The sequence below is a fragment of the Lepidochelys olivacea genome, assembly GCF_965140295.1.
Source record: "Lepidochelys olivacea isolate rLepOli2 genome assembly, chromosome: 10".
NCBI lineage: Eukaryota > Metazoa > Chordata > Testudines > Cheloniidae > Lepidochelys > Lepidochelys olivacea.
Window position 1 is genome coordinate 71,964,293 of NC_140420.1, and position 26,399 is coordinate 71,990,691.

General features: G+C 47.2%; 1 protein-coding gene across 1 annotated transcript in view; it reads right to left on the minus strand.

The window, feature by feature from the left end:
- Positions 1–26,399, minus strand: part of AGBL1 (AGBL carboxypeptidase 1) — a 377,284-nt gene that overhangs the window by 291,110 nt on the left and 59,775 nt on the right. Inside the window, exons 7-13 of the mRNA XM_084641264.1 lie at positions 17,252–17,460; positions 14,558–14,696; positions 14,275–14,411; positions 12,015–12,180; positions 10,339–10,412; positions 2,483–2,599; positions 807–1,405 (exon numbers count right to left, since the gene is read on the minus strand). Of these exons, the coding sequence (XP_084497390.1) occupies positions 807–1,405; positions 2,483–2,599; positions 10,339–10,412; positions 12,015–12,180; positions 14,275–14,411; positions 14,558–14,696; positions 17,252–17,460 (1,441 nt within the window). The remainder of the gene's footprint in view (positions 1–806; positions 1,406–2,482; positions 2,600–10,338; positions 10,413–12,014; positions 12,181–14,274; positions 14,412–14,557; positions 14,697–17,251; positions 17,461–26,399) is intronic.

Below are 26,399 nucleotides of genomic sequence, written 5' to 3' on the forward strand. Positions count from 1 at the left end.
CTGGCATTTAGCTGCTACGGAAAGTGTTCCCATCTCTATAGAGCACAGACGTTCAAAAAAACTCAGAAACTTGTGTCTTTGGTAAATGCCACGTTATTAGTATCGTTCAGTCCTAGAGCTTAGTTCAAGAGACAGCAGAATTACCCAGCCTGTTTGGGGTCTGGTAAGCATTACTTGTGCTACTAAGAATAAATGCCCTCTAAAGGAATTGCAGAGGGATATGCATGGGGCAGGAGGGGAAAGGTAGCCCTGAGAAGAATCCCCTCTCCCAACACAGTTCCCCCCACACTCCAACACACAATTTATCCTCCTCAGTTGAACAATGTAAATGAGGTGAGAGCATTAATGCTAATTGCCAGGTGCACAATGCCTTCCATGGGAGGATCCCAACACACTTCACAAATATTTAATTCCTTTAGCAGGGGAGGCAGAGAAGTATTTATTCACCTTTACTTTCCAGATAAGGAAAGTGGAGAGGTGACATGACTTGGCCACTGGCAGAGGCAGGAATTAGGCTTCCTAACTCCCCATCTGTGCCAAGAACATCTTAGATGCCAGTGTCTTCAACCTCAAGAGAAAAATCTGAATAGTATAAGCCTATAGCTCAGTTTTCCTTCTTGTGATAATCCATTGTGTGGGTCTCTGCAAGGACTGCAGAGACCAATGAAACTTGATACAGAAGTGATGATCAACACCCATCAAAAGCCAGGCAATAAGACATGAGAGTCCCCAATACTACAAGACGTGAGTCCCTATTTGCCCAGCTGTGGAGAGCTACCTGTGGGATGACAATAAAGCAGAATCACCTTTGAACTCCATATTTCCGCTCCAGCATGGACTGGCAATAAGGAGGGGGCTGGTGGCCCCAGAAATCAGGGAACGCCAAGACCCTGTAGTCCGGAATGGACTTGGTGCTTCCAGCCCTGGCCATGTAGAAGTGGGGGCTGTGGAATGGGATATCCCCTTGGTGTCTCTCCAGAAGCTTTGTCGCTATGTTTGAGGCTCCCACTCCTCCCATGGGGCTGGGACCTAAGCAGCTCGCACAGTGAGTGTGAAATGTTTGTGTGTCCCAGGAGGCTTCTTTTAGGGGAGGATGCAGAGTGGGTGCATGGCTCCTGCATGGATCTTCTCTTTCACAAAGGGTATCTGCATCTCGGACTGATTCTCCCATTGCTTGATTTTCAAAGGCTGGAGCCCCAGTGCATTTCTCCTTCTTTGCCCAGCTCTGCACTGGAGTCTTGAAAGCTGTTTCCTCTGGCTCTGGACCCATGGCACTTTGGTCCCTGTGTCTGCAATGCTGCTGCTTCATGAAAGCAGCATTCGGAATGACTCGGGGGTGAGTGCCTGGCAGGCTCCTAGGCATATCCTCAAAGTCCTTCTCATCTTCAGACCCTGTTTCCAGCTCCTTTAGATTTAAAGAATAAAAGAAAGGAAAGAAATAAAGACAGATGGTGTCTCCTTCCAGAAGGAAATAGAGGAAAGAAATGGGAAAATATTTAATTTACAGGCCTCTCAAAGTCTGCTCGCCTCAGTGACCCAGAGAGATAGAAACCCACAACCCACCTGCCAGCATTCCTATTCCTGCAAGCGATCTCTCATCGGCTCCCAGAAGCTAAACAAGGTCAGGCTGGATCAGCTGCTGGGTGGGTAAGCTCCAAGCAAAACCTGGAGCATTACAGGAAATTGCATGAGGCAAAGTGATGTGCTTCTCTTTGAACTGATGCTCCAGCATGATGCAATGGGGCCAGTCTGCCAAGCAAAGTTCCACCCTTCCTAAATACAGGACTGCAGTGTTAATCCAAGTTCCTGGCCACTTGCAGTCATCACAAATACCACAGCATTTTGTATGATAGGAGATGCATGAAGCCTGGTGTCTTGTTTAAATCTGAATAATTATATTCTGCCTTCCTACATTCCTCCGCCTCCAATACTGAGTACAATATTCTTCTTCACTTCCTGTCCCAAACTGTTAAATGGCTGGTTTGATCTACCCCAGAACTGTCTGCATTTTAAGCAGTGACAGTGTACGCTTCCCCATCACTGTGCTCCAACCCTGACCTTGACTGACCACCTCTGGGGTAGACAAGCCATTTTAATCTCCGTGTTCCATTTGGTTCTCGGCATCTCTGTTGAACCTGCCAACAAGGGTACAACGTAATCTCCATTCGTGGATGTGGGTTTTTTCTCACGTGGGTATTTAATTATTTATCCACTGGGCCCCCATCAACCGAGACCCAGCCTTTTTGCTAAATGCCACCAGACAGCTCTCCGATGTTAACACCTTTCACCCACTACCAGCTGGGGCTGCACTCAACCCAACAAGCTCCAGGTGCATCTACGTTTTGGATCCTCCGATACCTTGAGTCATCCAGTGCTCCCCTTTGCAGTACGTCCGTCTGCCCACCTCCTCTCAGTCAGCATCCCCAGTACTGCACATCCCTACCTGCGTTCACAGATAAAGGAAGTCACAATATTATCCTACCTGGAAAGCAAGGGAAAGTTCAGGACACATTGCCTCATACTGCTCAAGCTCCTCCTCTGGCCTGTCAAGACCTGGCTTTGAGCTCAGTTTGTTCACATCTGTCTCCAAATCATCATCCTTCAAAAGTCAAAGTAGGAAAACAAATAAATTAAAGGTGCTATCGACCCATTTGGGTCGGTCTCTGAGTTGATAGTTATAAAACGGTATATTACATCATGCCTTTCATCTGGGAATCTCTAAGCACCTGACAGATGTGAAGTAAACCAGCCACCCTTGGCAACTAGATGAGAGCAATGAAATTCATTTTTATGGAAGGGCAAACAGAGGCACAAAAGTTTAAGTCACCTGCCCACAGCCATAGAACGATCCACTGGCATGTAACTCAAAAGTCCTGGACAAGATTTTCAAAAGTGAGTAGTGGGTTTGGGTGCCTCGCTATTTGAGTGCCCAAGCTGAGACACCTTATAGGGGCCTGATTTTCAGAAAGTGCTGAGACCCACCCTCTGAAAATCATGCCCATTTAAAGGTGTCTCAACTTGGCCACCCAAAAATTGTGGCACCCAAAGCCACCAGCCAGTCTCCTGAGTATCCAGGATGTGCTGATGTAACCTGCAGATGTGCTGCCTCAGGTGTTGAATGAAGGAGTGAGAAAACACCTTTGATTCAGAGACAGACAATCAAACAATTTAGATTTAAGAAAATCCCACAGTGTGTCACAGGCAAAATGAGTTTTGCTGATTACCAGCAAAATAGCATCTTCTAGTGTCCAGCCTCTTCAAACCAAGATTGCCTTGGTCCCCACTGCTGCTCATGAGGGCCCCCTCTCTCTGCCTTTGAAACCCAAATCCCCATCCCTCTACTACACACCTCACTGAGCCCTCAAGCGCTGATTTCTCATCTGTTACTTTATTTATATCTTTCTACGCTGTTGATAAATAGCTTTTAGTCTCTTGACCAATCCATCTTCTGTTCATTTTTTTTTTTTAATTCTTTTGGGTTTGCAGTTATCTATAAAGCAACGACAAGGATCATGTCTGAAACTTGCACATCCAAAGGCAACTGTGCATTGACATGCATCCCCCTCCGTATCAGATACAAGAGTCAAAGACATGCAGTGTCAAGTGTTTAGTCATCGCATAAGAGAATGGGAAGGGGGGGTCGGGTGGCTAAATGGCATTGATGAATGGCTGCGACATGACAGCATTATTCAAATAATTCAGCATGCAGTTAGCAAGCATTCACCACCAAACCACAACAAAGAAGCAATTTGCTCTTGATAATAACTTCAGAAATTATTCTATTTATCAACAAACTCCCATGAACACCAGGGTGTCGACAGCAGTTCAAACCCTGAGCCATAGCAGTACTGAAAGGCTGAGCTGTTTCTACAAAATGTTACTTGTGTTGACTTGAGGCGGTGGTTGGAACTGGTTGACATGGGAGTCAGCAGTGAGTGTTGGAGGTTTGCTGGGCTCTTGAAGATTGGTTTGGATGGACTGACAGTTTGGAGAATTATGTGGAATCTGTAGGGGTGGATTTTAATGATTTGGATGGTGGGGATGGGCTCCATGACAGGACTGGATGTTCGATTGGTACAGGGACTCCGGTTTTGGTAGAGCTGATCAAATAGTTAGAGAGAGGATTCACAAATATTTTCACCAACAAAAGTGTTGTGCTAAGTTCACTATGATTAGTATTAGACATTATTCACATATATTTGAACACCTGCCAAGTAGCTGTGAAAAAGTTTTTGAATCACAAAAGTATCAGGAACTTGAGCACAAATGATTCTTTGCACAAAAATTTTCACTGAAAGTTCACGACTCATCCTCCATTATCAATCTGTGTAAAAGTCAGTCAGAAGGTGGGATAGCATGAGACTTACGACCATACGAGACAACCATACGAGACCAATAAATAAAACTCATATTCAAAGCAAAGTGTTGGCAAACAGCCAATAAACTAAAAACTGTTCACAACTAGTTGGTGAATCCTTATGAATAATGAACATAATTACAGATTTTAGGATGTGTTTGGGAATGAATTACTAAACAAAAAAGGGGCTAACTTGGCAAAGAACATGATTTCTAATGAACAGTTTGGCCAGTTTTCAGATGAAAATAGTCACTAAAGGGAAGGTTAGCACGCTGAGCCCATTTGTTTTCTTTCCTTTTTGTCATTTGGGTGACATATTAATGTTCAGGTAGGCAGGGCAGGCAAACAGTGAAAATAACATTCAATTCACATCTAAACTGCATCAGATCACACGGCATTTGTGCCCTTTTGAATTTGATGACCACAAACATTTGTAGGAACAAGATTTTGTTTGCAAATACGTTTGAGAGGGCGAAAACTCATTCATGCTGGAATGTGTGTTTGTACAAAGATGCATTTTCACAGCAAGAACTTTTGCATGTGTAAGCAGGGTCTGAATGAACTCTCCCCTGACAGCTAGTTTGGGAGGGGGAGAGACTTCAGGGGCAAACTGAATATACATGAATACACTACTCTGTGTAGGTATCTAGCAGACAGGACTTGTGTTGCTCCAAGTGATCAGCTTTGTCTGGTGTTGGGTTACAAATCATGCCATCAGGTGGTCGATGACATCTACATAGAACACATCAGCGGACATCGGCAATACCAGGAGGGATGAGCTGGAATGCCAATGAGAAGCACTGTTGGGAAAGTTACTGAAATACTTTCCTGATGGATTGTATTTTGTAAATGGACAACCTACCCTAAATGCTCAATTACTGAGGGACAATCTTCACTCATTGCTATATTTGCTTTCCACAGCCAACTCTGTATAACTTTTCATGAGTGATGTACCTGAATACTTGGATGCAAATATCCAAACTGTATTCTTAAATGTATTCACCTAAATTTCGGTTTGCTGATTATGCACTATATGTATCTTATGACTTTTAAAACAAACTTTGTATTTGTGGATAATCTAAGCACTATACCCAGATGTACAGACACTCTTTTCTTAATCTGTGTATTATTATATAACTTTTAATACTGAATGCAGGGGTAGTGAAATGTTGTTATCAATGTTATCTTCACTGTATGAGTAAAGGCGAGCAGAACTGTGTTAAGCTTGTCCCGACTGAAAGGAACTCGCTAAGCCAGGGGCTCGAATGCCAGACCCCTGGGAAAGTAAGAGGGGCAGAGACAGGTCTCCCAGCCAGAAGGTGTGGACTCTCCCTAAGGGTCTCTGATCTAGTTTAACCTGTCTCTTCCCACTGTTCAAAGATAGAGCTAAATAGGCTTCATTAGGAGCCCTTTGTTATGTTAAAGTGCTCAAATGAGAGCTGAAATCACTTGAGATGGGGCAGTGTTTCTGCCCAGCCTGCCATAGCTGAAAATCATTAAGAGACTGATGTGCAGAGATCACAGCAAAGAGGCAAGAGGGAGTAGAAGATGACTGACAGTTGGCTGGCAAACAAGCGGCTGGCGAGGCAACGAGCGGCTGACGAGCAGCGGGCAGGGTGACTAGCAGAGAGGAACCGTGGCTGGCGGGCCAGCCAGGCAGTGAGGAACCACAGGTGGTGGGCCGGCCAGCAGAGAGGAACCGTGGCTGGCAGGCCGGCCGGTGGAAAGGAACTATGGCTGGTGGGACAGCCAGGCGGCAAGGAACAGCGGCTGGCGGGAAGGGCAGGACGGCCAGGAACAGCGGCTGGCGGGCTGGCCAGGTGGTGAGGAACCGCAGCTCGCAGATCAGCTAGCAGAGAAGAACTGTGGCTGGCAGGTCGGCCAGCCAGAGCAAGTGCTCAGATGGCGGTGCAAGCAAGGTGCCTTCTTCCCTGGGTTGGAGGTGAACTCTCACAGATGCACCTCTGAAGTCTAGGTACTCACTGACCAAGGACAAACACTGTGAGTGGGATATGGTGAGGGAGCACTCTGAGTCGGGTGTCCTGCTCACAGTATTATGATTATAAATCCTGCTTGTGGCATTTTTCCTAATTAATGTCGGGTAACTTCCCTCCTTTCATTAAAAGTTTCTTCTCTACACTCAGACTCTGTGTTTGCGAGTGGGGAAGTATTGCCTCTCAGAGACACCCAGGGGTGCTATGTAATTTTTCCAGGTTACTGGGTCAGGGCTTGAGCTGGTTCTGTGCTGTATTGTTGAAAAGGAACCCCTAGATATTGAACCCAGCCCGGGTTGCTGCCGGCTCCACCTAGTAGAAGGGTTGCAAATGCATCCTCAATTTGTGCCTTTCAGAGCTGGGTGTGGCAGGGAAAGAGAGTGAGGAGAGAAAGCAAACAATGTTCTGAATAATTATTTGTTCATGAGATGAGCAGGAACAGGTAAAAGAAAGTGGCTAAGAGTAGGTGCTCCAGCTGTAGCTTAAAGGAGCCAAGCTGTTTTAAAGACTGGGGTCCAGGTACATAGCCAAAATATAATGCTATTGTGATAGGGAAAAAAGGAAAAGATTAATACTTCCTAAAATCTCCTAGGCCTCCTATCACCTTCTCCTTAAAGTGCCTCCCATCCCTTCTGCCTGGAAGAATCAAAGCTCCAGTGAGACTTATTCATGACTCTAGTTGTAAAAGGTATAATCACTCAAATGGGAAATGGAAAAAATACCATGTGACCTACATACAGCTCAAATTGGGACTATGAAATACATGAGGTGACAGTTCGTGAACAAACCATGGCCTGAAAGCAGATCACCCAAAAGTTTTATTCCTGTAGTAAATGCGAGCGAGGAAGAAATGTGGGGAAATCATGATGCTGTTCAGAATCTGTTGGGGAACAGAAACAAGGAACTCAGAGTGATGACCAGATTGTTCCCGGGATTAGATTGGCCAGCTCTCTCTATAATAAAGGGCAAATCATATAGGTTACCTACACAAAGCTGAAGTATTCTCAGCTTCTCAGACACCATCCTGGCTACTGCATCCAGCAGTGCAAGTAAGTCAATGCAGTCTGATATGCTGGAGCAGCAAGCTATCTATAGCCAGTACGGCGTACTGGAAAGACACCATACCGCCCCCAGCCCCTCCACAGAGCTGCCTCTCAGGAGAACAGGGCTGGGTGGGGGAGCTGGGAGCAGTACGGAAGCGAAAGGAGTTGCCGGCATTCTGTTCCTTTCCCTGCATGCTGCTGCCCCCGCAGTAGGGAAAGGAGCAGAACCCCCAGCCCTGTCCCCCGGCAGGGCTGCCGCTGTGTGGAGCCGGAGGAGAAGCAGCTCCGTGAAAGGGTAGGGAATGGGGCTGGGAGTTCTTCTGCTCCTTTCCTGGGATGGGGAGGGGAGAGGAAGAGTGTAGGGGCTCCGGGCTGGGGGTGGGGCAGAGTCATGTGGGGGGGTCATGTGGGGAAGTCACGTGCCCCCCGCCCTTACCTGGTGTGCTCCCCACCCCGTACTGGGAAGAAAATAATATTACTTGCACCACTGGCTGCATCCCAAACTGCCTAGACGTCTGCCTGAACCATTTAGCCGTGTGTTCAAGAGACCGCCCTTCCAAGGAAGATGTTGCTCTTGCCTTTTCTGCGGTCAAGCAGCCCTATATGATTATATATCTGCTTTGGGTCCACAAACAAATCAACTTTCTCTCTGTGAATGGCAAGGGTGCCAATTAGGGAGGGCAACACACCAGGGATGTCCCTAGCTATTCTGGGGCCCTACGCAGGCCTCTGAGGGGGTAGGAGCCGGGGGGCTGGCCCCAGGCCTCTGTGGGGTGGGCCTGGCTTAGGGGGCAGGGGAGAACCACCCCCCAGCACTCACCGATGGTGCGGCTGAGCTCAGGGGAGTGGAGGCAGGGCTGGGGCGGAGCAGGGGTGGGGCTGAGGCGGGGAAGGGGCAGGAAAAGGGCACAGGCCATGGGGAAGAGCCGGAGCTGGAGCAGCACACAGCTGCGCAGGGCACCCAGGAAATTTGGTGCCCCAAATTTCCTGGTGCCCTACACTGCTGCGTGCTTTGCGTATGGGTAAGGACGGCCCTGCAGGACACCTCACCCTGAGTTTCTTGCAGGAGGTGGGCTTCCAGGCGGACCTCTTAACTGCACAGAATTAGTGTGGAATGCAAGTTCTGCAGACAGGTGCTTCTGGCAGCTTGTGCCCTTGGGGCAGGGAGTCAGTGTCTTATTTACAAACAGAGGCAGGGTGATTAAGATAAGAAAGGTTAAGGATCTGGAAGTCATTAGATGAATCTGTAAAACAATAATCCCTCTGGGAGGGAGTGGGGGTTGCAGAGAGAAAGCAGGGGACTCAGAAGAAATATAGCCAAGCCCTCTAAGCCAAGTTTACTTTCAGAAAAGAGGGAGATGTGAGGCGGGCAGGTGAAAAGAAGGGGCCAAAACCGAGGGAAGGGTTAGCAGTGATATAGAAAAGTTTCCACTCTACTTGTGGTACTTATGTGGCCCCATCACCATAGTATCTGAGTGCCCTTCGGTGAGGTAGAGCAATGCTATTATTCCCATTGTACAGATGGGGCACTGAGGGACACACTTGGATGACCAGATGTCCCAACTGTATAGGGACCATTCCGACCTTTGGGGCTTTGTCTTATATAGGCGTCTCTTACCCTCCACCCCCTGTCCTAATTTTTCACACTTGCTGTCTGGTCACACAAGGGGACACAGACTAAAGGCCAGATTTTCAAAGGCATCTAGTGGGAAAACGTAGTCCCTGAGCCAATGCATATATGATGTGTAACTCTGGATAAGATGGCCTGGATATTTAAGTATGAAGTGTATAGTTATTGACCACACATGTTATCACGTGTTCACTGTGATGTTAATATCTATGGCAATAGTTTTACTTGATTAACATCTAGAAGATTAGACCCTCCAATTTTCTTTCAGGAGGAAGAGCTGCCCAGAGCTCCTGTGCTGTTAATTTTCCTTTCCTGCCTGCAGTGGCCCTGAGATACCTCAAAAGTCTCAATATTTTTCCTCAACTTTAAAAGACAGAATTTTCTTGATGTTTGGTTTTAAATATTCTCCTGTGAAAACTGCAATTCAAGCACTGTAGTGTGACCCTCCTGGAAAGTAACTAGCCTCTAAACAGAAGGCAGTGTTGCCAACTCTCATGATTTTGTCATGAGTCTCATGATAATTATTGTTTTCCTTAAAGCTCCAGCTCCTGGAGTCAAGTGGATATGTGATGATTTCATCCTTCATTCTTAAAGAGAAATGAAGTTTCTAGCCCTTGCGGCTGTGGAGATGTGACCCCAGTGCACTGTGAAGGCTCAAAAAGCAGTATGTAAATAAAAAGAACACCAAATCTATTATTTTTATATAATATCATTATTTTTAAAGCCAATCTAATTATTTTTGGAGAGTTTCTAGTCTATTTGTAGTGGGGTAACACCCCTAGAACCCCAGGCAGGTGCAGTATAAACTCATGGGGTCTTGCCCTAGTAGGATGTTTCCAAAAGTTAAATGATCTATTCCAAGCTTGATGAACTGCAAAAAAAGTGATAGAAAGTAATCTAGATTTTTCTACAATTGTTGTATTCAACAATTAGTAACAAAGTAAGAATACACATTACAATTTTAAACCTAACCAGTGTCCCTTAAGTGAATTGACACAAGATGTCAGAACATGTTAGTATTAGAGCTGAGTGGGTCTAATATTTATTTAATTTTCTTTCTTTCTTTCTTTCTTTCTTTCTTTCGGAATTAGAAATTATTATCTGACAGGAGCACTCTACCTAAGTTACTATCTGAAAAACAAACAGAGTTTTCAGGTGCCCAAGTAGCCTCTGGAATCACAGTTAAAATTACCCCCACATCTGAAATGGTGCCCTTGCCCATCAGAGCTCAAAATTGGGGCGGGCGGGGGGCAAAAAAACTTCCCTTCACAGAACATGGAGCATTTTAAAGGAAGCTGTGACTCATATACCTACTTCCTCTTTATGCTCCAGGTCCTCGTTATCCAGGTCTTTTTCCACTTCTTCCTCACCATCATCTTCATAGCCATCTGCAAAAGTAGAAAAGAGGTGGAGCAGGTGGCCTCCATCATAATAGCCTTCTCCCTAGCCCACCCCAAAAAGGCAGGCCACCCTCATGTGCAGTATCCATGTCTTGTCCCTATAAACCACCACAAAGCTAAATGTAAGACTTAGAATAAAGATTAGATCCCATGTGTTCCATCAGATACAGCTTCATATGGGATCTAGGACTTCCTAGACGCCCATTACTGGTGTATCTGAGCACCTTCCATGTAAAAGTCAATAGCAACAATGAAGTCCCTAGTGGACTTTATGGCATCTCTGGCTCTTCTTCTTTCTGGGGGGTAAAAATTATCTTGGGCCTGGATTTTATTGCTTGATTTGCTTGGTTTAGATTTGCCGGAGGTGGGGTAGGCAAGTAGGGTGGTGAGTTTTATTCTTGCTATGGTATGTCCTACATGCCTAGACTAAAAGAAGCAGGAGTATCCAGAGGAAAGCAGAAACGTCCCATGAAAATCAAGGAAAATCCTGAAGATCAATACCTTCTAAAGAGATGAGGCAGAAAATTGGAGGTATAGAGCAGAAGCTCCACAATCTTTGCTGAAAATGGTTGCACACATGAAATAGTAGTCAGAGGTTTGTTTGGGTTGTACAATAATGGTGCTGGTAAGGAGCATGAAGGCTGGCAGTGCACAAGGTCATATTTGTTTCATTCCTGGGCACGCATCTTACATATATGCTGCTCCCCTGCCTGGGCATACACCCTCCTGGCCTGCAAGTGCTCACAAACTCCATTCACATAGCATAGCCGCAGCCAGATTATTCGAGAAGGAAAAAGAGCCATTGGTTGGCAGCATCAATTTACTAAAAAAGTTGCAAGGAAGGACGTGTGCACACACCCACACCCCCACACATGGGGGGTGAGGTATATGGGCCCGTGGTGCTTGTGCTCCACCAATATTTAGGAAAGAGGGCCCAGCTCCACCAATGTTTGGTGCTTTGGGGGGCTCCTGGTATCGCTCAGGGGAAGGGGCAGAAGCCAGAAAGAGATGGGGTGGGGGCTTGGGGGAAAGGGTGGAAGGGGGTGGTTTGGGGCCGGGTCACACGCTGCTGCCAGCGCCAGACACCTCCCCCCCTCCCCCAATAACCCTCCAGGCTGCCCTGGACCCCATGTCCCGCTGAAGGGCAGGGCCCCCCAGAGCACAGGGTCTGGGGCGGTTGCCACAGTCCATCCTATGGATAGGACGACTCCATTCTGGGCATCACCAAAAATTACATAAACCTGCTACGCTCTCTCTCTCACACACACACACCCTCCCTTCCCAGTTGCCATGAAGCAACAGTAGTTCCAGCCTTTGCCAAGGCCATTCTTTCAGGTCACTTTAAAGCAATAAGGATTAAATTTCATTTCCCCTACCCTTCACTATCTCACATCTCCCCTGCTGGCCTTGATAGAAAGTGAGGGATTCAGACCCAGTTCTGTAGCATAACAGTCTGGGTCACCATGCAATTTTAAATGAAAAGCTCAGGACTAGATTCCTCTCTCCCCTGGCCCCGACCTTCCATTCTCCCCATCAGTCCCTCACTGGGCCCCCCCCACACACACATTCTCTCTTCAGTCAGCAATTTACCTTCAAGAACTGCAGGTGGAGATTCGGAGCTGACACTCCCAGGAAGAGAGAAGGAATAGGAGCTGTGTACTGTAGCCAAAGGCAGAGGCCCCTTGGGGTAGCACTTCCTCAGGATCTGGGCCACTGTAGTTACTATAGGATCAAGGAGCTTGCTATCCAGGCAATCCTAGGCACCAATGAAGAAGAATATTCAGTGATGTTTGCCATTCAGAAGCATCCTTCCTCTTGCACAGATCTGCCAGACATTAAAATAGCTGCTTCCCTGAAAGCCTTAAAGAGCAGCATTTGAATAATATTCAGGCAGTTCTGTGTCAACTTCTTATATTCCCGTGTTTCTCTTTCATCCTTTTCCTTCCTTATCACAGCAGGGAAGTCTACATGGGAGCATAGCATCTTGGTTTTTTAATAGTTTATCTGCTTCTACAAGTCATTCACCATCTCCTGGTACATCCATCTAAAGGGCACAGGGTTCCCTAGCACCATTCGAAGGCACTGGGGTCAGTAGCGTCTCAGAAAAAAAAAAAAAAAAAAAGAGCACCTGCTACTGAATTATCCATACACCTCCCTACAGCTAGCATGGGGCAAAATTCTTCAGCTGGAGCTCTTTGGGGGGCATGAAATGCTGATTCAGCGACCAAAATGTTTTGTGAATTCGTGCCAGTTTCACCGAACTGATCATTTAAAACAAATGACAAAAAAAGTCTGAATGTTTCTATTTTTCAGTTTGAAAGAACTTTTAATCAGAAATTTCCTTCCAATTTAAAAACACTTTTTTTAAAAAAAAGCTCTAAATCCAAATGAAATGCTTCATTTCACCAGAAATGAATATTTCTTCGCTTTTTGGCTTTCTGAAAATTGTGATAGATTTTATTGTCAGCTCAACATTTTTTTTTCTTTTTTTTTTTTTAATTTTTAAGACGTGCCAGCAAACTGGAAGTCTACATAAAACACAGTCCCCTCCAGCACTGAACTGTGGCTTAATACTGATTCAGAAGGGACAGCACTTCCTACTCAGCCACCCATGTCATCTCTGAGCCAGAGTGTGATGAGTAAAGCAACGATTATGTCACAGAGGTCACAGAATCCTTGACTTCCACTGATCTCTGTGACATTTTCTGCCCTGGGGCTGGAGCTCCCAGCCAGCCATGTCCTCACAGCTCCCAGTCCCCAGTCTGGTGGGGGCACCCTGCAGCTGTCCATCCACAGCAAGCGGCTGGCGGACCCTGCAGCTGCCCAGCCCTGACGGCCAGCAGGCCCCTGAATCTGCCCAGCCGCAGCTGCAGCTACCAGCTGTCCAGGGTGAGGGGACCCCACAGCAGCCCAGTCCCGGGGCAGGAGGACCCTGGAGCTCCCACACACCACATCAGTGGGGGACCCAGGAGCCCCAGCAACAGTGGGTGCTGAACCCACCTACCCCTTTTGTCAGGGATATTTTTAGTGAAAATCAGGGACAAGTTGCGGGCTGCCATGAATTTTTGTTTATTTCCCATGACCTGTCCCTGACTTTTACTAAAAATATCTGTGACAAAAGCTTAGCCTTAGTGATGAGTCATCAGAAGCAACTACCTGCAGGTCTAGTAATAGGCCCCGTGCCATTCAGCAAGGGTTTAGTCAATCCACAGGCAAGAACCCACACCCAGGTGATCCAACCTCAGGCACATAGGCTCCTAAGGGAAACCATCTCTCTATTCTGCTCAGCATCACTACCTGGCCAGGAATACTCCCATTGCCAATTGTTTTAATAGACTGCCCTTGCTCCCACTCCAGCCTACTCATCTCTGTTTCCATGCTAGCCAGCCCCTGTCCCAGCCTGCATCTGCTTCTACCTCAGCCGGGCACTCAGTGGTCCTGACATATCCGATGCAGGGGCAGTTTCCTAGATCTCCATTAGTTTTTCCCCATGCGCACGCGTGTGCGCACACACACACACACAGAGTGGAACCACAGATTTTCAGCTTGAAGGACTTTTATTTTAAATTAAGGAAAACAAGACAAGCAAGAATAAAAAGGGAATTCTCCTGGGGAGGGTGCAATGGGTGAGTGCCTCTTCTGGAACAAGGACAGCAGCTCTGAGAACAAAATGGTTGCTGCCTCTGCCCAAAGGTGGAGTTCTTAGACATTTATATGTGCAATACAGAGAAAACAAAGGAATCGTCGTTTCATAGCTACAGCGCATATATACACCACAGCCTCCTCAGGGGGAAGAGGACTGTAAAGCTAATATAGCTATCATCTGTCTAGCTAGCTTCTTATGCTGTACCATGCCTGCTAGCATAGTAGCTGAGTGTCTGTATCCTTGGTGACTTGGGACTGAGCCCTCACACACCACAATATTAGTAGAAGCCACAGAAAGCATCATAAAGGCACCAATACATGAAAGAGCAACATCAACATGATCTTTTATTACCATTCAGAATGTTTACACCCTCTCGGTAGACATTGAAAATGGAACAATCCAGAAGACAGAATAAATGGTTAGTGCCGCTGGCTGAGCATCCCACAGTGGGAAATATGGAGGGCCGAGGCTATTCAGCTCGTCCAGCAGGGTGATTGGTGAACAAACTGAAGTGCTTTGTAATACGCAATAAAAGGAAAACAGCTGTATTTTATACAGGCTCTTGGTTCACTTCCGCCTGTATGAATGAAGGGCATTATAAGAGTCTGTGGAATTAGGCAGGATTCCTATGGGGAGGCAAGAAAAATAACCTAGAATTAGGCAGGATTCCTATGGGGAGGCTAGAAAAATAAGAGTGGGAGAAAAGACAATTCTGAAATCAGCTCTGAGGAAGGGAAGAGCAAAGGCCTACAAGAACTGGTTTCTATTCACAGCTTTGCCTCTGACTCACTGTCTAATACAGGGCAAGTCACTCGGCTTCTCTGTGTCTCAATTTCCTTATCAGTAAGAGACACTTTACCTTGCAGCTATTTTTGTGAGCCTACGTTCACGAATGTTTGTAAATGCTTTGAGATCCTCACATGATGTGGTCTGTAAGTGGGCAAAGAACTGTTTGTGAATCACAGTATAACGTCAAACAGAAGTCCTCTGGATACAGTCCAAAGGTGCGGATTAAACCACATAGCATCTCATGTATGCGCAAACAGTGGTGTGAGGGTAAAGTTGCTGCAGGCATGCTGCTTGGAAGGGTGATAGTAGCCGTGAACAGACTCAATTCTTAGTTCACAAAAAGAAAAGGAGTACTTGTGGCACCTTAGAGACTAACCAATTTATTTGAGCATGAGCTTTCGTGCTCAAATAAATTGGTTAGTCTCTAAGGTGCCACAAGTCCTCCTTTTCTTTTTGCGAATACAGACTAACACGGCTGTTACTCTGAAACAATTCTTAGTTCAGAAATCCAAAGTAGAGTTGACCTGAACTCAACTCATCTGTGCTGTAGTCTCTGCACTCCGTGTATTTGTGAGTTATTTGGTGCCAGTATAGGAAAGGTTGAGACTATAACAATATTAACTGAGAGGAAAGGCTAAGGCACAGGGACTGAGGAGATACCAGCTGAGCCAAAAAAGAAATCAGATGTGCAAATAATAAAGAAGCAGAGAGGGTGCTGCATGCAACCGTCTCCTGCACACTCTTGCGGGGCAGAGAACATTTTCTCATCTCACTGCGACCTGCATGCCTCCAAGGCCTGTGAGCTCTGTCTGAGACCTCAGCCAGATTAGGCCAATAGGTCGTGTTTAAAGACGTGTTTGCGAACATGTTTTAACCAGCACATTTAAGCATGAGCATAGAAAGAGTTTAACACAACAGCTGAGTGGAGAAAAGTATTTCTGTTTCATGGAGACTTGTAATATTTCAACATTTGTTTCTATTCCGATTCAAAATGAAAATCTACATTTTTTTTTAATTCACCACAGAAGAGACTGGAGCCCCATTTCTGGGACAGGGTATCTGATGGGTTGCCACAGAGCAGGGGACCCAAGAAGCCCAGGCTGCTGAAGTGCCATGCGTCAGGACTCCCAAGGCTTCCAGGCTCTCGGCTTCCTGTCAGCATGCCAGATGGGCTACTGAGGATCCAAGGTGATTGAGCTGGCAGGGAAGCAGGCAGGTTTCTGTCAGAAAACTACCTGACAGGCAGCGTTCCATATGAGTCTTTCCTGGGTTCTGTTGGAACATCGTCAAAATCAAATGGTCTCAAAACATTTCTGTTTCAACACACTCATCTGTGCACACACTCATCTGTGGTTTCTAGCTGTGAGTGGGGAATTGGGCGGGATCCTCACAGGGTTGTACCTTTCCTCCAGGTGGTTGGGAGAACATCATTTGATCTCTCAGGGAGACAGTGTAAGACCAGAAATGTACCTTTTAGGGGTCAAGGAATGTGATATTTTGGACTTATTAACCTTGGTGATTCCCCTGCCAACAGATCTCCCATGGCACGTGGTAGAGAAAGCAAACTGGAACCCCCTGAAGCTGTCATTTCTGCTCCACTCCCAACCTTTGGAAGGATTAGCATTCTCACTCTTCACGGGATTCTTGGTGCGTCGTATCTTGTTTATTCACCCAAGGTGACCCAGTGTTTGCACTTTTCAGGGTGTTTCTCCCAGGCTGAGCTATCAGGAGACATTAGCTCAGAAGGCACCATGGACTGATAAAGGCTTATAAAGGCAACAAGCCATGATCGGCTGTCACAGACATTGCTCTCACACAGCTGCTTCCATTCACCACATGCATTGGGGACTTACTGTTCACAAGAGCCATTAACCTGATTGAAACCTTGCTACATCTGATCCCCTAGCCCCACCTGAAGCAGTGACCAATTCCTCAGGCCCCAGAGGAAGGACGTCCCATTAGGATGCATCTCCCATGCACCCGTGAGATGCTGCAGCGGCTCAGCCACAGGGAGAGATTGTGGAGCATCTTGGGAGATGCAAGCTAGCAAGGGAGTAGGGTCCATAGGAAGAATAGGGGCATGAGGGACCTGGAGCTACAATTCCCATGAGGCCCTGCAGAGGCGCAGACAGACGGAGATTAACATTAAAGATGAAATGTTTCAACATTTCTGAACTGATTTTTTGTTCTCTGAAAAATTTCAATGTTTTGAATTTTTGTCCTGATTCGGGACAAAAAAAAATAGTCAAAGTATCGCAATTTTCTACAGGACGGAAACTCCATTTTTCAATCAGCTCCGCTTAAAACATAAGAAGAATTCTACGTTGCAACGGCAGAACAAGCCAGAAGCAGCTGCTGAGCTGGCTCAGTCTAGTCCCCAGATTGTGTTTACCTGTGCAGTGGTGAAGAGGATCTCCAGGCCACGGGCACTGAGGAAAGTCTCCCTGGCAGATCGGATGTTGGTGATGTGTTTGAGGCAGAGCAGGAGACCCCTGCGGACATGGATGTACCTATTGGAGGCATCACAGCAGTGCCAGTCCTGGTACAGCCTGAGCAGTTCACACAGGTAGCCTCTGTTGACTGCCCGTCGGCTGTTAGACTCTGAAACCAAAGGGATATGGCTGAGTTACAAACTTCCCCCCCCCCACACACACACAAGTACTGACTGATGATTGTCATATATATGCACAATGCTCGCACACTCGCATGCACACACTTGCACATCCATTTGGTCTTGCGCACACAATCACAGACATGTTTGTTAGCTTGATTTTAATAATTTGCATGGGTGACCTTAATTGTTATTTGTTAAGCATAGAGCGCATGCTTGGCATAGCACTAAGCAAAGCAAAAACTAAAGACAATTCCTGCAGGGAGATGCTTGGCACGAGTGGGAGATGCTGGATTGACAGCCCTGGAGACAGAAGTATTTTATTTACACCCACTATGAATGGAGCACAGGGCAGCAGCCCTAGTTGTGGCTGCCTCCATCTGACCCACGCACCGCACCCCCTATGTTCCTCAAAATGAATATGAAAGAGGGAGGAGCCGCTGAGGAGGGAAAAAGAGAGATGCAATATGATTGGTTGGGAGAGGGTCATGTGATCCTCATACAGTAGTGTGGATCCCAAAGGAGACTGACCTACAGAGGGCAACAAAGCCAACCACTTTTCAGTCACATGACCCTGCCCCAGACAATGAGATTGTGTTGGCTACTGAAAGGTGTGATTCATGCTCACACACCCCTTTGTAATGAAAGCCATTGCACAACAGAGATTGTAAAATCACAGCCCCTTCTGCTATTTCAGGGCCGCCAACCCAATCATTAATCATCAATCAGGCTCAGAAGATCCTTATTAACTTAAAAATCACGAGTGGTTTTTTTTTTAAACAAAACTCCATGTTTGGTTTCTTTTTCTTTGCCCTATGGGTTCTGAGCCTTTTGTGTGCGATCAGGTCACATTTTCAAGCTTTACTCCAAAACCACAAAGGTTTAAAAGTTCTTTACAAAAAATGAACACTGAGATTCTCACAATCACATCTCCAGACGCTTGGTCTTTAAGACAAACAAACACCAAATATCGCAAGACTCACAATAAAATCATGAGAGCTAACAACACTGCCATTCAACATTTCTGAAGCGCCTTTTCCCTGCATTCCTTGCCATGCCCCAGCATGTGCGAGTACAGGCATGCTCCAGGTTGTTCTTTCCCCTTTAAACCAGCCCTTGAATGAATGTATTTTTCCTGTCTGGTCCACCACGCACCCCATTCTGACACACTTCAGAAGCTGCCAGGAGCATGCTCATCGACCCACAGGGCCAGGAAGCACATGTTGGGCCCCCTGAATCCCAATTACTGTATGCAGTTTGCAAGAGAAAGCTCTTGGTATGGGTTTTCCAGGGCTAGTGGGCTCCAATCCATTGCTGTTTCATTAAACAGAGCACCAGAACCACTCACACCTGGAGTATTAAAGTCATCAGCAGAGATTTACTGGGAGAAGAGGAAGAAGGGAGCCAGAAATTAAGGAGGAGAGAGAAAGGCAGTGAGACTGGGGCCAAGGAGGTCAGCAACCAGGAGAGAATGGGAAGTCACTGGGGCAGGTGTAGGGGTTGCAGGTGAAGGGCAGACAGCAAACATCAGCCTCAGTGATGGGGAGGAGGAGGAGATGTTGGGAGGGATGGAGGAAGGACCCTGTGGCAAGTCTTCTCTATCTGTTCTTTGGAAACATCACACAGAGATCTTGCACAAAGAGGGAGGATGGGTGGGAGCAAAGAGCTCCACACAAAGTGCTGCCAATGTACTTCAATCCTGACCTGCAACCCCACTGATATACCAGTCCTGAGCTACCACATTAATCTGCTGAAGCACCTCAATCTTGAGCTGCCGTCTCTGTTATTCCACTGCACCTCAACCCAGGCCTGCAGCAGCCTCCGCTATCCTACTTCTTGGCCTCCACGCAGCTCTGACAACATATCTCATGTTTTCAGCTCTGGCAATTGTGAGTGTGTATGAGACCACAGGTGTGTTACTCCTCTGACCTTCACTCAGTATTGGTGTGCACGCGCATGCTAGAAAACTTTAATTGCTTGAGAATCCCTTATCAGTCCCAACGGTTTGATTCATGATTTCCTGTTAATCCTCCACCAGATGTCATGTTCGCTAACCTGCAGGATGACTAACCCCTCAGATCAGCCAATCTTCCTTGAAGAATTGCTTAGAGAGTTCTGCAAAACTCCATATACATGACAAGAGGCAGAGCAGAGTCAGGGAGCTTGGGGTGGAGGCAGTGTGAATCAGACTCAGGGTGGCCTCCTGCCTTGTACAGAGGCTAATGAAATCAGAATGGAGCTAGACACACACCATTTAGCACTCCAACCCATTTGTCAGGACCCATGGGGCATAGTGGCAGTGGAAAGGGCTGGGAGTGGAGCTAGTTAGAAATTTCAACCAAAGTAAAATTCCTGTAAAATATTTTTTGAAGATTTTTTTTCCCCATTTTTCAGCCAGCTCTAGCCTGGGAGTCAGGACGCCTGGCTTCTGTTCCTGACTCTGACAGTGACTCGCATGTATGGCCTTGTGCAAGTCACTTGATCGTTCTGTGCCTCAGTTTCCAATCCTCCCATTGTTCATTATGGATAAAAAGCACTACACAGTCTAAGGGCTGAGTATATTCATTATTTATTTCTCTTAGGTTTCCTGTAGCACTTATCAATGTAGCATCTAAACCAGGGATCGGCAACCTTTGGCACGTGGCACGTGCCGTTTCTCGCAGCCCCCATTGGCCTGGAGCAGCGAACCACGGCCAGTGGGAGCTGCGATCGGCCGAACCTGCAGACATATCAAGTAAACAAACCGGCCCGGCCTGCCAGAGGGCTTACCCTGGCGGGCTGCATGCCAAAGGTTGCCGATCCTCCCTGGGTCCCTGATCTAAACATTGGCATTATGAACTAATGTAGGGAAGTCTGTTCTAGAGGAAAGGAAGGTTACAGGACACCTGGTGAGGAATCAAAATGCTGTTGTCTCATTGAGACTTTCAGTTTGGTTGGCTCTCCTGGACCATCCCATCAACCTCTCCTGTTCTCTTCCCATTGGCAGGTCTCTCTCATTCTATTCTTCCATTTCAGTTTTTTAGTCAGCAAAGCAGAGAAAGAGCAAAAAAGGAGGAATGCCAAAATCTCCAGAAGGCAGGAAGGAAAACAGAAACCTCCCCACCTGTCTCTTATCTGTTGGTCTCTCCATCTACACGATGCACCTGTCTGTATATGTCTGTATTTTGGCTAAAATACAGATGGTGGGTATGAGTCACAGAGATACAAGCAGCACTGTGCACGTTTGTAGGCAGTAAGAAGTCATCTCCTGGAGTGGAATTGCATCTCCTGTGTGGTAGGTGGTAGAATGCCCTTTGCCTCTCAACCTTTCTGCTGTTGGTCCTCCACTGTGCTACAGGTTTCTACTAATATTCCGTTGCAGTCAATGGATAATGAGGACATATTTGGGCCACTCTTCTCTGCCTGGACATACCGAGTGAGTATGAAGGCACAACAGGCATGCTTTGCCTGGATGGACCCAGCACAGCTGGTACATTCATCCTGGATGTTCCACAGTGGTTAAAGACGCATCTAAAGCCAGGAGCTCACACAAAAGAAAAGTCTCCAGTTTCAAGGGAACTCTGCCTCGTTCACTGCTTGGCAGGCGGGGGACCCCAAAACAGGGTTTGAGGATAGCAGATACACATCACCAGTCAGCCATCATTATGGCCTGAGGGGGTGTTGCTGTTTCTGGGGATGCTCCTGAAGCCTCTCCTTTTCAGCCCCGCCCCCTCTGAAGCTGCACACATGGGACCACTGGAGATCACCTGGTTTATACAATCACATAACTGGATTTCAGTCAACCTGTAATATGATGAGCAAGCCACTGCTTACCAGGAAGAACAAAGAAATATTTATCTTTGTATCTAGCTATTTAAATCTCTTTGGTACTCTCTTTGTTGATCAGAATCACTCAATTAATTCATTATGCCAAGGACTTGGTTTGAAGCTAAGATGCTCTGCTAAATTAACACTGCAGTCTCCAAGAGCTTTGAAGGGGTAAACTTGTTTATCTGCAGCATCCACAAGTTCAGCCGATCGTAGCTCCCACTGGCCGCGGTTCACCGTCCCAGGCCAATGGGGGCTGCGGGAAGCAGCGCGGGCCCAGGGAACTGGATGAATTCTCCCCAAAGATGGGCCTAGTCATGCAGTGAACAATGGGATGAGCCAGATCTAGTGGGCTCAGTGGTTTCAGCAAGCAGCTGATGTGGGTTCCTTGTTAAGGTGACTCCAGGGGCAGCGAGTTATATGGGCCTGTGGTGCCCGGGCTCCAGCAATAATCAGGGCCCAGGGGCCCGGCTCCACCAATGTTTGGGGCCGGGTCTCTCCCCCGGCCCCGCCGGTCTCCCCCGAGTGTCCCCTGGTCCCCACTTGCTGCCCCGGTGCGCCTCCCCTGGGTCCCTGAGCTGCCTCAAGCCAGTGGCTGCCCACTGCAGCTCCATCCTGCATTCTGCTCTGCTGCATCAACTGCTGCTGCAGGGTCCTAGTGCCCCCCATTCATATAGGGCCAGGGCAGGCTGCCCTGACACTGCCCTTCCGCTTCAGACCTCTCTCTTTTCTGGTGGGACCCTCCACCAGCACAGGGAGACCCCCCTCTCCCCGACCTGCAGTCACCGCTCCTGCCTCACGCTGGGCAAGGGGCAGCCCCATGCCCCACCCGCAGTGAGGCTACAGTGACGGGCAGCAGCAGGGGAGCATGTGATGGCAGCCCCCCCGACACCCACCGCAGGGGAGACAAGGGGGCTTCCTGGACCTGAGAGGGGTCCTAGGAGCACGTGCAGTGACAGTGGTGCAAGGTGTGTGTGCTGCCAGGGGGAAGAGGGGGGCCCTCCCCCGCAGCTCGCTGCTGCCATCGGGGAAAAGGCTCTGGGGAGTCCTCCTCTCTGGCCCCAGCCCCAGGGCAGCCTGCCTGCACCCCAAACTCTTCATCCCCAACTCCACCCCACCCCAGAACCCGCACTCCAGCCAGAGCCCTCACCCCCTGCACCCCAACCCTCTGCTATAGCCCTGAGCCCCTCCCACACCCCTCATCACCAGCCCCAACCAGAGCCCTCATCCCCCTGTACCCTAACCCTAACCCTCTGTCCCAGCCCTAAGCCCCCTCCTGCATCATGAACCCCTCATCCCCGGCCCCATCCCAGAGCCCTCACCCCTGCACCCCAACCCTCTGCCTGAGCCCCTCCCGCACCCCAAACCCCTCATCATCAGCCCCACCCCAGAGCCCTTATATTTTTACATTATTTTAAATATATATATATTGGCTTACAAGGCAGGTGTGGTGGGGTGGGACTTGGACCTGTTCTGGGCACCACCAAAAATTACACAAACCTGCCACCCTTGAGTGACTCTCCACCCATCCCAGTATTCAGGGGGCAGCCATGATTCTGCCCCACAACCTGCACACCCAGCCTGCAGGATGACATTTAAAGACATGCAATGTTTATTTCGTCTCTTGGAGCAGCTGCATCCGACTGCAATGTCACTAAGGTTTCAACACCATGGCGAGAAGACAGAGGACACAAATGCATCCCACTGGTCAGGATGCGGTACACATCTCCCTCTGTGCCCAGTCCACCCAGGAGATGAGTCTGTTTCAGCTATGAGCTTTAGTTCCAGCTGTAGTGACTCATGCCTTCAGCTCTGAAGGTCCCTGTTTCAGTCCCTGATGTTGGCCAAGATGGTATCTCACACAAAGATATAGCATGACATGAGAACCCTCCACTAACTGGCCATTGTTGCATCATGAACATGTGAAGATTAAGCAAGAGCAAATCAATGCCCCACAAAACTACAGAACTATCCCCAATGGCAATTAAATCTTTAAAATTTGAAAAGGTTTAATTTTTCTCCCTTATGTTTCATTTTCTGGATGAAAGCCAAAGTGTTGAAATTCCATGAGAAATAATGTTTGCGCAAAATTTCCAATCCAGTTTTTCAGACTGAAGTGGTCTGGAGACTTCAGATAAGGATCCAGAAATTTGAAGGACTTCTCCAAACTCCATCTCTGAACTTTCTGAAGTCCACCCATCACTGGGGACACAAACACAGTCCTTCCATCAGGATAAGCATGCCTCATTTGCCAACTCATCACTAACAGAGACACAAACAAAATGATGCAACAACTCAACTCCATTATTTCATCCTTCAGGACATAATACAGATGGGCGCTGAGCTATCCATGTTGGAGTTGAAACCATCCTTCCACTCTGGGACAGTAGGTACATCTGCATTGAGAAACCTCTGAGAGAAGAACAATCTTGGGGAGTAGAAATGAAAGGGACATCCATTCCCAACCTTCCTTTCCCCCCTCACTCTACCCAGTTACACTGAATGACTATACTCTGAAGAAGAGACAAGAATACAGCCCCAAAACTGGAACTGGGATTATAAACATCCTGAAATTCAGGGGGGAAAGGGGCGGATCAAGGGTTTTGCTTCACACTGTTATAAAGGTGGGGCCATCACTTGCAAAACTGAGATCCAGCTTCTAATTTTGACCCTTCCACAAAATATGGGCAGTTCTGATGCACACCCATCCCTGACGGGCAGGCTATGAAATGTTTGCTTAATAGAACTCCCTTCTTCTCTTTCTTGGGGAACCTATGTGTCCCCTCGAGGGCACACAATCCTCATGCCTTCATGAAAGGAAGAGTGTGAGTGGTTAAATAAAGGACCAGGGAGGAAGAGGGGGGAGGACTAGGGAAGGAGAAGAATGGCTGGGAGGTAATAGGTAAGGCAAGAGGATAAGGAGAGAGGAAACCAGGAGGGGGTGGAAAGGTCATTTGCAATAACTGCTGCCTGCATCAGAGAATCCTCTTGATAAAAGAGACATACTCAGGAGGTCATCGCAGCCTGTCTCTTTAAAGTGCTCATTACAATTTCACTAGGCAAGCAATGCAGCAAGGTCTCTGTCTGTTTCCCTAGCCCTCTCCCTTCAATAATGCCTCTGAGATTGGCTCCAGCTAATTTCCTTAAAGACACGCAAGCTGCTAACACTGGGAAGTGCAGATAGTCGGGTATAACAAATATGACCAAAATTAGATTAAAATAACCTGCTGATAAACAAATTACTCACCAAAAATAAATATTGGATTAAGCACTGATGGGACCTGGGATAACTATAACAACAGCACCATCATGTGGTGCTGGGGTGAGGCAGTTGGCTTGTGTCATGGGGGTGGGGGACAAGAAGAATGTTCAGAATTACCCCGTTTAACCCTACAGTCCCAAAAAGGCAGCTGCCTGAGACTGTTTCTTTAGATTGACTATTTCTCCCACCCTCAACAAATTGCATTGAGTTACTTTATTTTTGGCATGAATTCGGCACTGACCAAAGCAAAAGATCCCACGGGATGGAGTCACTCACAGCACAGATTCCCTTCTCCCTTCCCTGCTGTTCTGCCAATGCACTCGGCATGGAGCCAGGAGGTCACAGTTCCATCTCCACCTCTCCCACTAGCTTGCATGATTATGGGCATGATACTTTGCCTCATTGTGCCTCAGTTTCTCCATCTGTACAAGAGGGCCAATAAACCACTTCACCAGGGTTGTGAGGTTTAGTTCATTAATTTTGTGAAGGGCGTTGACATACTCAATCGCAAGTCCTTACAGAAGAATTACTGATGCTCTCCTGACACTCAGCCTCCCAACTATGGTTATTTGCTAACAGCCAACAACATGCTTAGCCCATCGCAGGCCCAAATAAAAGAAGGGCCCTGCCCTGCAGAGCTTACCGTCCAGAAGGTAGACAGTTAGAGAAGATGCATGGGAACAAAAGAGGAAGGAGCCAATACAGGATTTGTGTTTGCTTATTCTGTTTGTGGACACGACAGAGATAGTGAATCATTAGGATGCATCAGAATGAGAAGACAGTGAGAGCCTGGCACACAGTGGTTAGGAGGTCATTCTGGGCACAAGGGAGCTGCTCAAAAGAAAGCATGAAGGCAGGTATGGGAGAAGGAAATGAAGGGGATGTCAAGACTAGAGTCACGGGTAGAGAGAAAGACATGCTAAGAAATAAGATCTAAGGTGCAGGCCAGGGTGGAGCAGTGCAGCGGCTGGTGGCAAAGGCAAGACATTTAAAGTCAATGCAGTGAGCAAGGGAAGCCAGTGAGGAGATGCCAGTGTTGCCAACTCTCATGATTTTACCATAAGTCTTGCAGTATTTGGTATTTCCCTTAAAGCCCCAGCTCCTGGAGTCAGGTGATTATAGAAGAATCTCAGCTTTCATATTAAAAAAAAGTAAATGTGTATCCTCAGGGTTGCAGAGTAACATATGAAAATGAGCCTTGAGTGCAGCCTAAAGGCTTAAAAACCAAAAGGCAAATTAAAATTACACACTTTTTGGTATGTTTGACGTTATGATTTTTAAGCCAATCTCATGGTTTTCAGGGGCCTTACTGGTGATTTTTTGAATGTTTGACATTGGCAATACCGAGATTCCAAGTGCAGAGTGAGATGGTCTGATTGTCAGGCGAGGAAAATCTATTTTGTATAAGTAATCTACAATCCTAATTATGAAAGGATATAGTCGTTATTGCAGCATTAGAAGTGACACACGCTTCTGAGCCTACATTAATAGTCATCCAAATGTCTATAATTCCTTTCCATTCACATTTTCAAGAAGAAAAGCACCTGGCTCTCTCTGGCCATGTTTCGGGGCTGCAGGCTTTTTTCCCCCAGCTGTGGGTGAAGCACCAATTTCAAGAAACACACATTTGCTACCTGAGCAGGATCCTTTACTGGAGCCCTAGGCAGGTTTGAGCAGGGATATGGCTATAAAAATAACAAGCAGAATGGCCTCACCTCCAAAATCCCTCAAGCTGAGGGTGTCCCTTTGCAAATACCTTGGAGAAACATGGTCATGTTCATGAGGCATGTGAGGGGGACCATGTGCTGCAGGAGAGATGGTAATGATCAATGATCTCCATACCTGTGAGCAGGTGTTCCC